General features: G+C 53.1%; 3 protein-coding genes across 3 annotated transcripts; 1 reads left to right on the forward strand and 2 right to left on the reverse strand.

Annotated features, from left to right (window-relative positions):
• Positions 1–652: 652 nt before the first annotated feature.
• QC761_508755 (uncharacterized protein) lies at positions 653–5,750 on the reverse strand (the record flags this gene model as incomplete). Its single annotated transcript, XM_062880084.1, has 2 exons — positions 1,440–5,750; positions 653–1,392 (listed from the first exon to the last, which is right to left on the reverse strand). The coding sequence occupies exons 1-2, from the start codon at positions 1,597–1,599 to the stop codon at positions 653–655; spliced, it is 900 nt and encodes a 299-aa protein (XP_062731405.1). The 5' UTR covers positions 1,600–5,750.
• SMC4 (Structural maintenance of chromosomes protein 4) lies at positions 769–7,068 on the forward strand. Its single transcript, XM_062880085.1, has 2 exons — positions 769–6,611; positions 6,670–7,068. The coding sequence occupies exons 1-2, from the start codon at positions 2,184–2,186 to the stop codon at positions 7,012–7,014; spliced, it is 4,773 nt and encodes a 1,590-aa protein (XP_062731406.1). The 5' UTR covers positions 769–2,183; the 3' UTR covers positions 7,015–7,068.
• Positions 7,069–10,853: 3,785 nt separating this feature from the next.
• PTH2 (Gluconate transport-inducing protein) lies at positions 10,854–12,383 on the reverse strand (the record flags this gene model as incomplete). Its single annotated transcript, XM_062880086.1, has 1 exon — positions 10,854–12,383. One exon carries the CDS (start codon positions 12,381–12,383, stop codon positions 10,854–10,856), a length of 1,530 nt encoding a protein of 509 aa, XP_062731407.1.
• Positions 12,384–14,857: the final 2,474 nt, after the last annotated feature.

Consider the following 14,857-nt stretch of genomic DNA (forward strand, 5'->3'; position numbering starts at 1 on the left):
ACGTTCTAGCATTAGTAGCATGCGCATGAAGTTTAAGGTGGAACTGGAATTCCATCGATGTTTGGAATCTATAGTAAAGATGTGGTCGTGGGCTGTAACCGGCGAAGCTCTCATGACAAGGGCCACCAAGCCCGCCAAGCGTAACTATGTCTCAGGGTTCTATCAGCAGGCGTTCAATGACCTAGCCTGGATCTCGAATATCGAAAGGCATATCTCAACAAACTGTGTGAACGGGCGCGCCAACTCGATGACCACACTGGTAACGAAGGTGAGATGTCGGACAAAGATGTCATCTCAAGACTACGCAGGTAGGTAATGTTTAACGCCGCTTTCATACCGACCCACACCCTAACACTTTGTACAGAGAGCCGAGTACTTCACCATGCTTCTCAACTCACACAGACAATCATCACACATCTCGCCACCGCACTGCCATTGACACCACAGATTGACAACCATCATGATGATATCCATTTTACCCTTTCCCAAACACCCCGAGAACGCCACGCTAAATAAGCTATACTATTTATGCTCTTAGCAGCACACAAGACAGCCCATAAAATCCCAGTAGCATAAATACAGAATACAACAAATTCACTCACCATCCTCATTGCTCACTGTCGAGAATTCATTCTCCAAGTGTGTAAGAAAATCACCACCTCCCAACCCCATTAACCCCCACCTGCTCCAACCCCCGCCCCGTAACAACCTCCCTCATGACCCTAACAGCCCTCGCACTCTTTCCCCCCCTCCCCCCCCTCTCCCTACCCCCCACAAACTCATTAAACCACTCCTCCTCCCTCCCATCCAACGGCAAACTAACCAACTCCCTCCCCCTCCCCGCCACACTCTCCCCACCCTCGATCACACTCCCCACCAACCTCTCAAACAACCCCCTCCTCGTATTCTCCGGCCACACCCTAGTAAAATACAACGCCTCCGTCACGCTCGTCCTCGCCAACGCCCCAAACAACAGCTCCAAACTCTCGCCCGTCTTGAGCACCGGCTGGACAGTGTTATAATACGCCAACGGCAACGAGTAATCATCCTCCGTCTTCTTGGCGTGCTTGACCAGGACTGTTATAATATCATCGGCAAACTCGCTTGGCAAGGAAGGGTGGCAGAGGTATTCCAGCGCAAACTTGAATTCTGACCTGTCCATATGCCACAGCCCCCGCATGAGGATCTGGTAGTTGGATGGGAGCCCCGACTCGTCGGCGAGGGAAAGGGCTAGGTTGGAGGTGCGGGGGCCGCGTTTTTCGTCAAAGTCGAGGAGGAGGTAGAAGAGGACTGAGAGGCGGGCGTGGGGGGAGATGCCGGGGGAGGAGGTGATGATTTGGTTGTGGAGGGAGCGGAGGGCGGAGGAGGAGTGAGGGGGATAGACTTTTGATGCTGGAACAAGGATGTTAGTATGTGGTGGGGGAGGGAGGGGAACAAACCATCTTTGATACCTAGGCGGTGGAGTACTCGATCGATGAAGAGGACGCCGTCGAAGGATTTGCGAAAGGTTTCGATTTGGCGGGAAAAGGTTGGGTCGTAGGGGGATGGGCCATCGGTTGGGAAGGCGGCGTTGAAGTGGGTGAAGTCGAGCATGTTCATTTTGGCGGTGGTTATGGGAGGTGTGATGTTGATGGGTTGGGTTTGGGGGAATGTAAACAGAGGAAGGCTTCAAAAGCTTGAAGCTTCAGAAGTGACGACGTGCGACCCGACCCGATTGATTTATGAGTTAGAGGAAAAAGAAGCTTGGTTTAGCTTGTCTAACGGGGTGCGGTGGAGCTGATAACGCCGTTAAGTGGAAAATTGTCACGGGATAGCGTGTTTTCGAGATGGTCAATTCAGACGCGCGATAAGAACGCGTTCGACCAGTCAATCGTGGCTGGTGTCCAGTGGCTAGTGGCTTTTGGCGGGGGCAGACGTGGCTTGTGATTTGTTTACAATCAATCAATGTCAACAGACAACAACTGGGGAAAGCGGGGCCTGAGCTCTGGGATTTGTCGCAGCGACTTTTGGACTGAAACGACTCGACAAAAACTCGACGACGACCACCAGCGCGTTTTGTGTTTCTGTTGCGTGGGAGATCTGCCAGGCGCTTTGTCTCTTGCCTTTGCGCAGCGATCTGTTGCGCTGTTTGTTGTTGGTTTTCTTGATTTCTTTTGGACGTTTGTAGCACACACACCGCAAATATGTCGACGCGACAGTCCCGCCGGATTGCGACCCGGCGCAACACCACCATTGTCGAGAGTTCGGAGGACGAGCTGGGCGACGGGTCCCCAAAAGTGAAGCAGGAAGAGGAGGAGGAATACACACCGGCACCGGTCGAGAAGAAAAGACCAGGTCGGAGGAGGACCACCACTACCGAACTTGCACCAGCTGCACCTGCCGAGACACCAGTGAGGAGACCCAGAGGACGCCCAAAGAAGAGTCTTGCGCCTGCGGTTCCCCCCCCTTCCGCACCGCCTGTTATCGAGAGTACCGAGAATGTAGATCCCGACCAGTCGCTCGCCAGCGTAGCAGGTGCATCATCAGCTGTTGACGTCGACGATACCTCAGTTGGGCCCCCACCATCGACAGTGAAGAAGCCTGTCGCGGCAGCCGACGACACTGTTGGACCACCACCATCCACAGCAAAGAAGCCCGCTGGAAGACCACGAAAGAGTGTCGCGCCCCGTACAAGCAAGACACCCACGCCGGCGCCTGAATTGAACGCTCCCACCCAATCTCCAAAGCCATCTGTGTCGCCATCAGCACAGCTCCTACGCGATGCCACCCCGCTTACCGATATCACTTCTGCGACCAATAATGCCCCGCCGAGTTCACAACAAGACGATACCGTGATTGCGCCCATCAAACCGATCAAGCCCATGGATACAGTGCTCGAGAAGCCAATGGATATCATGCTGAAGTCGCGCACAATGCAAATCCCCGTGATTCAAGATACCGGCCCAAAGCCGCGCATTGTCATCACTTATCTTGTGCTCACCAACTTCAAGAGTTATGCCGGCAAGCAGGAGGTCGGGCCTTTCCATGCTTCATTCTCCTCGGTTGTCGGTCCCAACGGTTCGGGCAAATCCAACGTCATCGACTCCCTGCTGTTCGTGTTTGGTTTCAGAGCAAGCAAGATGAGACAAGGCAAGATCTCGGCCCTCATTCACAACTCGGCAAAGTACCCGAATCTGGAGTACTGCGAGGTCGCGGTACACTTCCGTGAGGTGATGGACCTTCCTGGCGGAGGTCACGAAGTCATCCCAGACTCAGACCTGGTCATTTCCCGCAAGGCCTTCAGAAACAACTCCAGCGCCTACTACATCAACGGGAAGACCTCCAACTTCACAACTGTCACAACGTTGCTCCGGGACCGCGGGGTCGATCTCGACCACAAGCGTTTCTTGATTCTGCAGGGTGAAGTCGAGTCTATTGCGCAGATGAAGGCCAAGGCTGCCAACGAGCACGATGATGGTCTTCTCGAGTATCTTGAGGACATCATTGGCACATCCAAGTACAAGACACCTATTGAGGAATCAGCCGCCGAGGTCGAGACACTCAATGAAATCTGCTTGGAAAAGAGCGGTCGTGTTCAACACGTTGAGAAGGAGAAGCAGAGCCTCGAGGACAAGAAGAACAAGGCTTTGGCTTTCATTCGTGATGAAAACGAGCTTGCCATGAAGCAGTCCGCTTTGTACCAACTCTACATCAGCCAATGCGAGGATAACCTAGCTGTCACAGATGAAGCCATCAGTCAGATGCAGGAACAACTCAACGCCGAGCTCGAGAAGCACAACGGCAGCGAGCAGATCATCAAGCAGCTGGAGAAGGCTCACGCCAAGGGCAACAAGGAGTATGAGGCTCAAGAAAAGGAAACTCAGGCCCTGATCAAGGAGATGGCCAAGTTTGAGCAGGAGCGCGTCAAGTTCGAGGAGAAGCGGAAGTTCTTGGCCGATAAGCGTAAGAAGCTTGAGAAGACCATTGCCAACTCTGAGAACTCGGCAGAGCAGGCCGAACAGACCATTCAGGAATGCGCTGAGGATATCGAGAGGCGTGCGGCTGAGATCGAGAACATCGAAAGGTGGATCAAGGAGGAGGAGGAAGAGCTGACCAAGATCCGCGACAGCCTCAAGGGCAAGACTCAGCACATGTCCGATCAGATTGCGGCGAAGCAAAAGTCGCTTGAGCCCTGGAAGGAGAAGATCAACCAGAAGCAATCTGCTATCGCCGTGGCGGAAAGTGAGTTGGCCATCTTGGAGGAAAAGGCCAAGGCTGGTGGTGTTGCGCTTGAGGAGATGGAGGCCAAGATTGTGGCCATTCAGGAACTTCAGGCGGCCAAGGCGGAAGAGTTCAAGGCGTGCCAGGCTGAGAAGGATGCGCTCAAGAAGGAGGGCAGAAGAGTGGTTGCTGAGCTGGAGGAGCTTGCTCAGGAAGAGCCAAAGTTCCGCGCTAAGCTGTCTAACCTGCGGCAAAAGGCGGACGAGGCTCGCTCAAGCTTTTCGGCTACCAAGACGCAAGGCAATGTCTTAACGGCGCTTATGCGCATGAAGGAGTCTGGTCGCATTGACGGCTTCCACGGGCGGCTCGGCAACCTCGGTGCCATCGACAAGAAGTACGATGTTGCCATCTCGACGGCTTGCGGTCAGCTTGACAACTTTGTCACGGACACTGTCGAGGCTGGTCAGCAGTGCATCGAGCACTTGCGCAAGACCAACTTGGGTCGCGGCAACTTTATGTGCTTGGACAAGTTGAGAGTCCGTGACTTCTCACCCATCAAGACTCCCGAGGATGCGCCCCGTCTGTTTGACCTGGTTCAGCCCAAGGATGAGAAGTTCAGACCTGCTTTCTACCATGCGCTCCAAGATACATTGGTTGCGGAAGATCTTGCCCAGGCCAACCGCATCGCCTATGGCGCCAAGCGATGGCGTGTTGTCACTCTGGCCGGCGAGCTGATTGACAAATCTGGTACCATGTCTGGTGGTGGTACGACAGTCAAGAAGGGATTGATGTCGTCCAAGCTGGTGGCCGAAATCAGCAAGGAGCAGGTGGACAAGGTGGAGGCTGATCGCGATGCCTTTGAGCAGAGATTCCAAGAGTTCCAAGATCATCAACGTGAGCTGGAGGCTCGTCTTCGTTCCCTCAAGGAGCAGATCCCACAGCTTGACACCAAGATGCAGAAGATCAACCTCGAGATTGAGAGTTCATCTAGGAACTTGGCGGATGTTCAGCGCAGAATTAAGGAACTCAGCAAGGAGCACCAGCCTTCGAAGACAGACGACAACCGGGTTGCCGTCTTGCAAAAGGAGATTGCCAAGATTAACAAGGAGATTGAGAAGCTCCATGGCGAGACTTCTAGTGTCGAGGATGAGATTAAAGAGCTGCAGGACAAGATTATGGAGGTTGGTGGTGAGAAGCTCCGGCAACAGCGCACCAAGGTGGACAACCTCAAGGATGAGATTCGTTCCCAAAACGAGGAGGTCTCCAGCGCCGAGGTCCGCAAGGTCAAGGCTGAGAAGCAGAAGGTCAAGCTCGAAAAGGACCACGCCAAGGCTTCCAAGGAGCTCGAGGCTGCCAATCGGGACCTGGAGAGCCTCGAGGAGGAGATTGAGAACCAGGGCACCAAGGCTGAGGATTACACCACCAGAGTCGAGGAGGCCAAGGAAGCTCTTGCTGCCAAGAAGGAGGAACTTTCCACACTCAAGGCCGAACTTGACGAGAAGACCGCCGAGTTGAACGCCACCCGTGCCGTCGAAATCGAAATGCGCAACAAGCTCGAGGAGAACCAAAAGGTACTCAAGGAGACGCAAAGGCAGCTTGCCTACTGGGAGAATAAGCTATCCAAGCTCTCGCTTCAAAACATTGAGGACCTTGAGTCCGGCCGACCTTCCCAGCCTGTGGCCCCCCAGTCCCGGCCCAAGACGCCAGGTAACGAAGACGAGGAAGAGGATGCCGAAGGCGAACCCGAGCTCGACGCCGAGGGCGACTCCCCCATGGGCGATGCCACCGACTCAGACGACGAAGACCCTGCCGCCCAGCTCCAAGCCGAGGCGGAAGCCACCTTCCTCGGTTCCGGTCGCGGCCCTAATCCTGCCTCCAACCCACTGGAGCTCCCACGCTACACCCGCGATGAGCTCTCTGATATGTCAGAAAAGACACTCAAGGGCGAAATTGCCGTTCTGGAGGAAAAGACCCAGAACGTCAATGTTGATCTTGGTGTCCTGGCTGAGTACAGGCGCAGAGTAGAAGAGCACGCCGCCCGCTCCCAGGACTTGGCTTCTGCCGTTGCTCAAAGGGATGCCGCCAAGAAGAGATGTGACGACCTCCGCCGGTTGAGGCTGGAAGGTTTCATGGAGGGCTTCTCCACCATCTCGCTCCGTCTCAAGGAAATGTACCAGATGATCACCATGGGCGGCAACGCCGAGCTGGAGCTGGTCGACTCCCTCGACCCCTTCTCGGAAGGTATCCTCTTCTCGGTCATGCCCCCCAAGAAATCATGGAAGAACATCTCCAACTTGTCTGGTGGTGAGAAGACGCTTTCTTCGCTTGCGTTGGTGTTTGCGCTGCATCATTACAAGCCTACGCCGCTGTATGTCATGGACGAGATTGATGCCGCGTTGGACTTCAGAAACGTGAGTTTTTCCTTCCTCTCCTCCCCTTCCGCAACAGTTTGTTCTAACAGTAATACAGGTCTCGATTGTGGCGAATTACATCAAGGAGCGCACAAAGAATGCTCAGTTTATTGTTATCTCGCTGAGGAACAACATGTTTGAGCTTGCGGCGAGGCTGGTGGGTGTTTACAAGGTTAATCACATGACCAAGAGTGTCACTATTGAGAATAAGGAGTATGTCAAGGGGCGGCAGCAGCAGCAACAGCCGTCGCAGCAGCCGGCGCAGTCCCAGAGGGGAGGGACGGAGCAGACGACGAGGGTGTTCGGGCCGGGGATGGCGAGGAGGGAGGAGAGCGGGAAGGAGCCGGAGCGATTGGGGAGCAGTAGTAGTGCGAGTAGTAACTTGACTCATCGGCCGAGGTAAAGGGTGGGGGGGGGGTGGGATTTTGGTTGGATTAAATCAAGATGGATGGGTGGCTTGCATGGGATGGGTTGGGTATGATGATGTTGCATGGATGGGAAAGGGATGTTGTCTTTGTGTAGTTGTGATGTGTTTATGAAATGACTTTTTCTGTTTGTTACACACTGGGATGGTTGGTTTGTTTGGGCTTGTGTGTTGTTAAGTCCGTTTGACTTTTTGCCGGCCTGGTGTTCTTCTCTCTGCTGGGGATGATTGTTAGTTACTCCATAATGATGGCATGCTCCGATGTCAGTCAGCACATACGACCACAAGCAGCTGAAAATACGGGATCCCGTCCGCTCTCCCCTAGTCAAACAGCTGACTGCCGGACTAGTACTCAGGTGGGTGACCACTGGGGAATCCCTGGTGTTGTATGTTTTGCTTCCTTTTTGGAAATCTCATATGCTGTAGTCCGTCTCACTCAGACACCCCTCCTCTGAGGCAGCTGCCGTACAGGCTCGGGAGGTTTATAGGTCTGGCTTTCTTTACTCTGGCTAGGTTGGCCGGGGTTTGGGTGCTGTGTCATGATCTTTTGCTGCTGATTTGGTCACCAAGAAAAGGCCCTGCAACAGTGAGAACGTATCGGCGTATCATGGCATGACTACGGTAGGATGGGGGAAAATTGATGGCCCCGTCTTTGTGGTAACATAATCCAGTAACAATCGGTAGTCATACAAAGATACATTACAACACTGTCCAGAACTCAGCGGAAGAGTGACGCGTTGGTGCAATCACACAGCTGGAGCGGTGACATGTTTGCCACACCAACTCATGTTTTCGGATCGGCTTGAGTGGCTTGCGCCTATGTGGAATAAAAGATGAAAAGCCAACACAGCAATGACTCATTCAAGATTTAGACTTTCGACCAATGCCTAGTAAATCCCAAACACATCCTCTGACTTTGCTCCGTCTCCTTCTCTGTCTTTCTTCATCTCCTACTCTCTATTTCTGGCCCTGCTTCCTGGAGATAATGATGGCGTTTTGCATCCGGTGGTGGGTGGTTGTCATGACTGCTTTAGCTGGGGGGCCTGGGGCCTATGATGCTGTGCCGGATAGCCCGCCGGATCGGTTTCTTGAAGATGGGAGATTCAAAGGGATAGAGCATGACCTGCCGGTTATCCAGTTAGGTCCTAATCTTGACTGGAATAAGCTCTGGCTGGCCACCTGGTGGTTCTACTGCATGTGTGTGTATCGTTAGGCTCTGGGTTGGGTATAGTTGATGGAATGGCCAGTAGATCATACACTGGAACCAGCTAAACAGGAAAAGAAAGATTGTGCGTGTGAAGAGAAGTGGCTCGATACCAAGATGCGGATTGTTGTACTAAATTAATTGTCAAGTATGCGAATTTCATAAGCCGGCACAACTGCATCTTTGGGTGGACTACTGACTCCCTTGGTAGGTACCTATGCTTTTAACAAGCCCAGCTTAGTATGACAGAAACATTCTGTGACTCCTTGTCAAAGCGTATTCAGTGAGTTTCAGATGTGTTGTGTTCATTATGACTTGATTGCTTTGGCACCGTAGGTAAGGATGGCTTTAGCTTGGCTACCCACCTTATGATTCCTCTTTTTTTTTTTTTTTGAGTGGACAAACAGGCCATGATAGTTCAAGCGAGCATTCCACGTCAGATGGGCAACGACAAACAATGCCTGTCATGGGTGCAAGTAGAGCCCAACAGTTCGTCTTGAAAACCCAGCCGCTCTGAACATTTGGGGACAGAAAATGATTTCCTCTCCCATCATCATCATCATCATCATTCTCATCAGACTTGGCCTCGGCGGAACTTTCTTGAAGTCTTCAGCGCTCTCTTATTCAACCAGGCATTAATCAAGTCTCACGGACGAGTGTGCGCGGTTCTTTTTACCCAAAACACTGGCGCTGAAATCATGGATTCTACCGCTTTTTGACCAAACTGTAGAGGATTTGGCTTAAAAAAAAAACAGCAGGTCAATCCTAGAGTCAAACCCGGCAGCTCTACCCGCTTTGAGAGAGTGGGTTCTTGAGCGGGCTGATAGCGTCCCCTCCATCTCCCCAAGAACCAGGGAGGAGGCTGGATTCTCTTTGCAGGTTGAATTTGGCACTCAAAGGACGACCCCAAGCGGGCCGGTGCCTCCAATCGTTTCAGCGACTTTCGCCGCCCCGACGCAATCAATCCCTAGGCCCTTTCCTCCCAGTGGACAAAGTTGAATCGCATTTGGAGCCAATCGATGGGCTGGAGAAATGGTGGGAGGACAACTCTGCCGCACTCACCAAGAAGCCCAAGGAAGAGTTCAGGAAGTTCGGTGACCGAGAGGCCGCAGCATTTGCTGATGGTCAATGTCAACCTTCTCAAGCAGACCCTGCGGAGCTCCGAAAGAGATATTGCGACCTTCCTTCAAGGCACCATTCCGACACCGTATATGGTTAAGCTGTGTAAGCTCCCCTATTTTGTAGCCCGTAATATGCGTGACATTGAGGTGGAAACTGCGATTAGGGCATTGAGGTATAATTATCACGGGTCTTGGTTATTCGGAAATGTCTTTTAACCATCTCAGCTACCAACGCATTTTGCTTCAAAGCCCGGCGTTTTTATTGGTCTTTTCCTAAACATGGGAAAAAGACCATGTCTTCGAGAATCAAAAGTGGCGTTCTCAACCCTGAGAAGAGTCACGAGTCGATCGGTGTCATCTCAGGGCAGGTCGGAAACTGGGGGGGGGGGTTCCTGGCTGAAGAAGCTGGAGGCACCAGACGACTCCGCCTACTAACCCTGCCACGCCGACCGAAGCCTCCCCAGCCCAGCAGGAGTGAGGGAAAATAGACCGGCACAACCTCCCGAGCCAGCACGGCAGTTGCCTCGGAGGCCCCCTATGCCTCCTTTTGATCCTCCTGCCTCTCCAGCGAAGATAGCGGAGCGGACAGCGACGGCGACGGCGACAGCGACAGCGACAGCCATCGAGGGACAGTCACAGAGGGACAACCGCTCGAGGAAGGGCCAACAACAACGGCAGCAGGCGCTGGGGGCGAGGGCCTGCGAGAGACTGACCGTGAAGGTCAGCAGGTTTGCGGCCGGGCCCGACAATGGTTAGTGAGCGGAGCTGTCTTATGCTTTGGAAGTTAGCAGGTACCAGTAATGGAGTGTGGAAGTAAAGGATGGACAAAAACCAAGGCATTTTCTGTATGTAACAAAGGGGTTCAAGACCTGGGAGCAAGATTTTATTCTTAGACGAATTAGCGAAGTGGTGGTTTAATAGAGCATATGTCCACAGCGAGCAAGGTTTCATGATTTCTGCTGCCCTCATCAGTGTACCCTCTCATGCATGTCACCACATCCAAGTTACTCTTAATCATCCAAACCTTCGGGTTATTCCTTCTTCTTCCTCTCATATTTTACTAACTATCCGTTGTTTACATACAACTATTCCCTCCCCCCAACATATGTATGTACACCCCTTCCCTTTCCCCCTTCATGTTATGTACAACCCTGTCATCTCCCTCACCCCTGATCACCATCAACTCAAACCTCAAAAAAACATACATCCATGCAGGTATTATTCCCTTCTCTTCCCCCCCTTGTTGAAACTCAAAAACGCCACATCATGTATGTCCCTAAAACTCAAACGCACAAAAACTAAAAACTTGGCTTTTTCGCTTCAGGGGTATTCTCCTCTTTGCTTCCCTATCCTTATCCATTTCCCATCCCGTATTGCTCTGTACCGTTCAATGTACCCAACCCTTGTAAGCTACCACACTAAAACTCAAAAAGAAACCCGTGCCCTTCATCATCCATCTGTCATGTCTGTACCCATATCATCCCACCTGGTTCCTACCCCCGAAAGTTACTGTTCAGCTTCCCGATGCTCCCCGCCTCCACCCTCGCAAAGTCATGAATAGCCGGCAATTGCGGCGGCCTCCCAACCCCCCCATGCGCCGTCCTCGGCGAGCTATTCGCCGAATTCGACCCGCCACCCACCGACGGCCCGGCACTGTTAGGCTCAGACGACACCGCCGAGGAGGCGTTGGTCAGCGGCGGGGTAGGGTGAGAAAGCAGTGCTGACAAGCTCGCTTTTGTGCTTGCGCTTGTTGGATCACGGTTTCGACCGTCGGAATTTGGCGAGACAGAAAGGGCCCTGTTGGGAGGGCTGGCCGTGTGTGTGGTGATGATTGGACGCATTGGTGGTGGCTGTTGGTGCTGCTGGGGTGGTTGGACTGGGGCGAGCTGGATCCCACCATTGAGAGCAAGTCTCGGGTCCGAGATGGCTTCTCTGGCTTTAGCTTGAAGCTGCCGAGATCGGGGAGAGCCAAGAGGTGCTATTCTGGGTGGTGATAAGATGGGTGTTGAGACAGATCCTGGCTGGGAGTATGGGGGGTGGTGAGGCGGCTGAGATGGAGTTGGGGCGGGAAGAGGGAGCTGAGGCGGTGGTTGTGGTGGCCGCTTCTGAGGCAGTTGCAATGGTGGAAGAGTGGGCGCTCTTTCTCGCTCGTACTGGTGATGATTTGCCGAGTGATATGGCTGTTGAGGTGGTGGAGGTGGTGGAGGACCATATTGCAGCTGGGGAAGATGGTGACCGTATGGTGCTGGATGGGCACCAGGATGAACTGGGTGGCCGGGGTGGTGGTGACCATTGTATGGATGACCGTAGGGCGGTGTCGTTCCCGGCGACGGTGGCCAGGGTTGATAATGGCCGTGGTGAGCGGGATGCGGGGCATATCCCGGGTAGCCTGGGGGAAGATGATGAAGCTGCTGTACCTGTGGTGGGTAGGGCGGCTGCTGCATCGGCGACCGTGTCAAGGCCGATTGATCGTTCAGGCTCGACTCGGGGTACATGCCCTTCTGCGGAATGATGCCTCGCAGTTGGGGGTCGGTGCTCGGTGTCTGCAAGTTCTGTGAATTTCTGGTGTAGTACGAAATGAGGTGAAGATGCTGAGAGTTGGAGGTGGTGATGCTGAACGATTGCTTCATAAGGCCGTCAGTCTTGTAGCGGTAGCCAGCCGCCAAACTGTCTGGCTCCCCATCATCCTGATCCTCATCACTGCCACGACCAGAATCCGGAGTTCTCCCAGCCCCCCTCCTCGAGTTCCCAAAACCATTCCCTCGCTTGCCTTCCATCTCACGGTATGTCAAAAAACTCCCAGACACACGGCTGGCGCTCCATGACTTTCCATCAGTCCACCTCCGCATGCCAGCTTCCCTCTCATCCCAAACATAAACCGACCCGGATCGAATCTGTTGGCGTTCCTTTTCGGACAGTCTTCTTTGAACTCTAGGCAAAAGTCCCAGTCGGCAAGCCTCGAAAAGTTTGATGGCGTCGGCAGGCGTCTTGACCATGCCGTGATATGTCTCCATTGTCGTCATGGTGGGCGATAGTGCTTTGGAAGATGTAGGTTGACGCAACCCAGGACCGTTGGGCCAAAGAAAGAGAGACTGTGTAGTCAACCAAGATATCCTCCTTTCCTCCTCAACCGCAAAACTTATTGCACCACCATTCAGGACTGGAGCCTCGAGCAAGTTTTGTCGACAAGAAGCTTAAAGGCGCCACAGCAAAACCCTATGTGATAGGATGTAACCAGTGTCAATGTTTATCCCTTCCTATGGTGGATTCATGAAGAGGCAAGCCGAGCCGATAGCGGGTCCGTGACCTGTGGGAGCGAATTAGGTAAACGTGAGACGTGTAAGGGGTGAGGGCTTGGCAGAGAGACGACGGGCGTTTTAAGCCTCAGTGTGGATTTATAGCCTTTTTTTTTTTTCTTTTTTAAGAGATGTGGAGGAGAGGAGAGAGGTGGGCGTGCTAGAGTGACAGAAGCTTGATCGAAGCATTGCCCTTGGCTGGCGATACCTGGCACACGACGGCACACGGCAGGCAACAAGCAGCCTTTTGGGCGCATAAACAGCTTCCCACGTCAAACCCCGGGGTGTGGTTCCTCGCCTTGTGTCTTTGTGTCGTCGACCACGTCAGGCTCACGAGACGCGAAGGGTTACAGCAGCACGGCCATGGGCGGAGCACACACAGTCCCACGCTTCACCATGTCCCCGTCCGCATACACTTGATGGGGACGAAGGTCGTGGGGAGTCGTGGGGATACAGAAGCCTGCCCTTTTTGAGATCCGGTATGGAGAATTATCAGGGGATACAGTTGCACTCGCACTTGCACTTGCACTCGCAACGCGTTGTTATCTGTGTTTCAAGAGACGAAATAGGAAAGTTGACGAGGAAGAAAACAAGCTGGAAGCGTACCTATCAGAATGTGTCTTGTTTTTGTTTTGTTATGTTGTGTTGTGTGTTATGTGGGAGCGTGAGTAACCGCTTGTTCAGCGAGCTAGTAAAGGTAACGGCGATGACAGTTAGTCGTGGTGTGGTGAACGGTGGACGGTGAGACCCAGAGAAATGCAAAAACCGAGAAAAGTGTCTTTAGGTGCAGGGCGATGCGCGCGGGTTGTATCGGGACGTTTCGACTTATATCGAGAAAATGACCAAAAAAAAAAAGGCAGTGGAAATAAGGTGCGTGAGGGCACCGCGGTTGGCGGCTGGTGGTGCGGATCCGCTGCAGGCCGATGACGATGCGCCCACTGGCACATGGGTGTCTCGGAATGTGGGAGCTTTCAGAAGGGTGTCCCGTTAGAGAGAACCCACTCCAAGCCCACCAAGCACCATGCCAAGCACCATGCCAAGCCGAGCAATGCCTCAGGTCTGGCAAAACAGCTAGACGGGGGACGTCTTGGTCCTGGCTGTTGGTGCCTGCCTGCCTCTGGGAGATCATCAGATGGAAATTGGAGAAAGTGAGGCCGTGAACAGCACCATTTTGAAACAGCCAGATACGAGTATTCCTCCCTCCCTCCCTCTCTCCATCCTTCCCTACCTTCGGAAAGATCAAGTCAGTTTTAAAACAATCCGAGTTGATCTGGCACAGGCACAGACACTGATGACAGGTGAAATGCAATTCACCTTCTCATCATCACTCGTCCCACGCCCCCCTTCCCCGAGCGGAGAATGCCAAGCAAAAGCCAAGAGGGCCAAGCAGCGAGGCCAAGAGAGCCAAGAAAAGCGGAGCAGGCCAGACAGAGGACAGCCAGGACCAACTCCACAGCAAAAAGGCGCGAAGCTCTGTCCCTTCATCCCTGGCCAAAATTACTTCACTTTTTGGTTCAGCACTCCACCTGTCCAGAAAGTGTGTCGTAAGCTCTTACAGATCAATGAGTCCTACGAGAGGGGAGAAGGGGCCTAGATCTCGCTTCGTTTCTGCCTCCTTTTCAGTCCACTAGGCGGAGAGATACTCAGAATTCTACCCAAGCAAGGTGGTGGGTAGGTCCTTGTGTCACACAGGTTGGATGTCGTTGGTCCTGAGATGATCCGTTTATGGTTACGAGCAGCTGGTTACGAGCAGTTGCCTCTTGCAGTTGGGTTGATGATGAATCTCCGAACAAAACTCTTATCATCTCACCCATCATCATTATTACTCCACCAACTGTTGCTGTTATGAATCGCTTGGACCTCGGACCTGACCGGGACTCATCGGTGTAACACGCACACCCCTCCCCCCCCCCCAAATCCACATGTTGTTGGACCTTGTAGGTAATTGGACTTTTGTTGTGTGTCACAAGAAAGGAGCAGCAGCAGCAACTGAAGTTATTGCAAAGGTCCATTGTCGCACAACGTCCTGCCGAGCTTTTGTGTTCTTTGCTGTCAATTTACCAGCATCTGGATCGCCACACTAAGGAGAAGAGGGGGGCGCAATGTGGTTATCAATATTCGCAACCGTTGGGTCCGAGAAGTCCACTTGGTCTTGGTGATTGATATCAATGGCTCCTCCCCCCCAAAGTTCCAAGACTCTT

This window comes from Podospora bellae-mahoneyi, chromosome 5 (assembly GCF_035222275.1).
Source record: "Podospora bellae-mahoneyi strain CBS 112042 chromosome 5, whole genome shotgun sequence".
Classification (NCBI taxonomy): domain Eukaryota; kingdom Fungi; phylum Ascomycota; class Sordariomycetes; order Sordariales; family Podosporaceae; genus Podospora; species Podospora bellae-mahoneyi.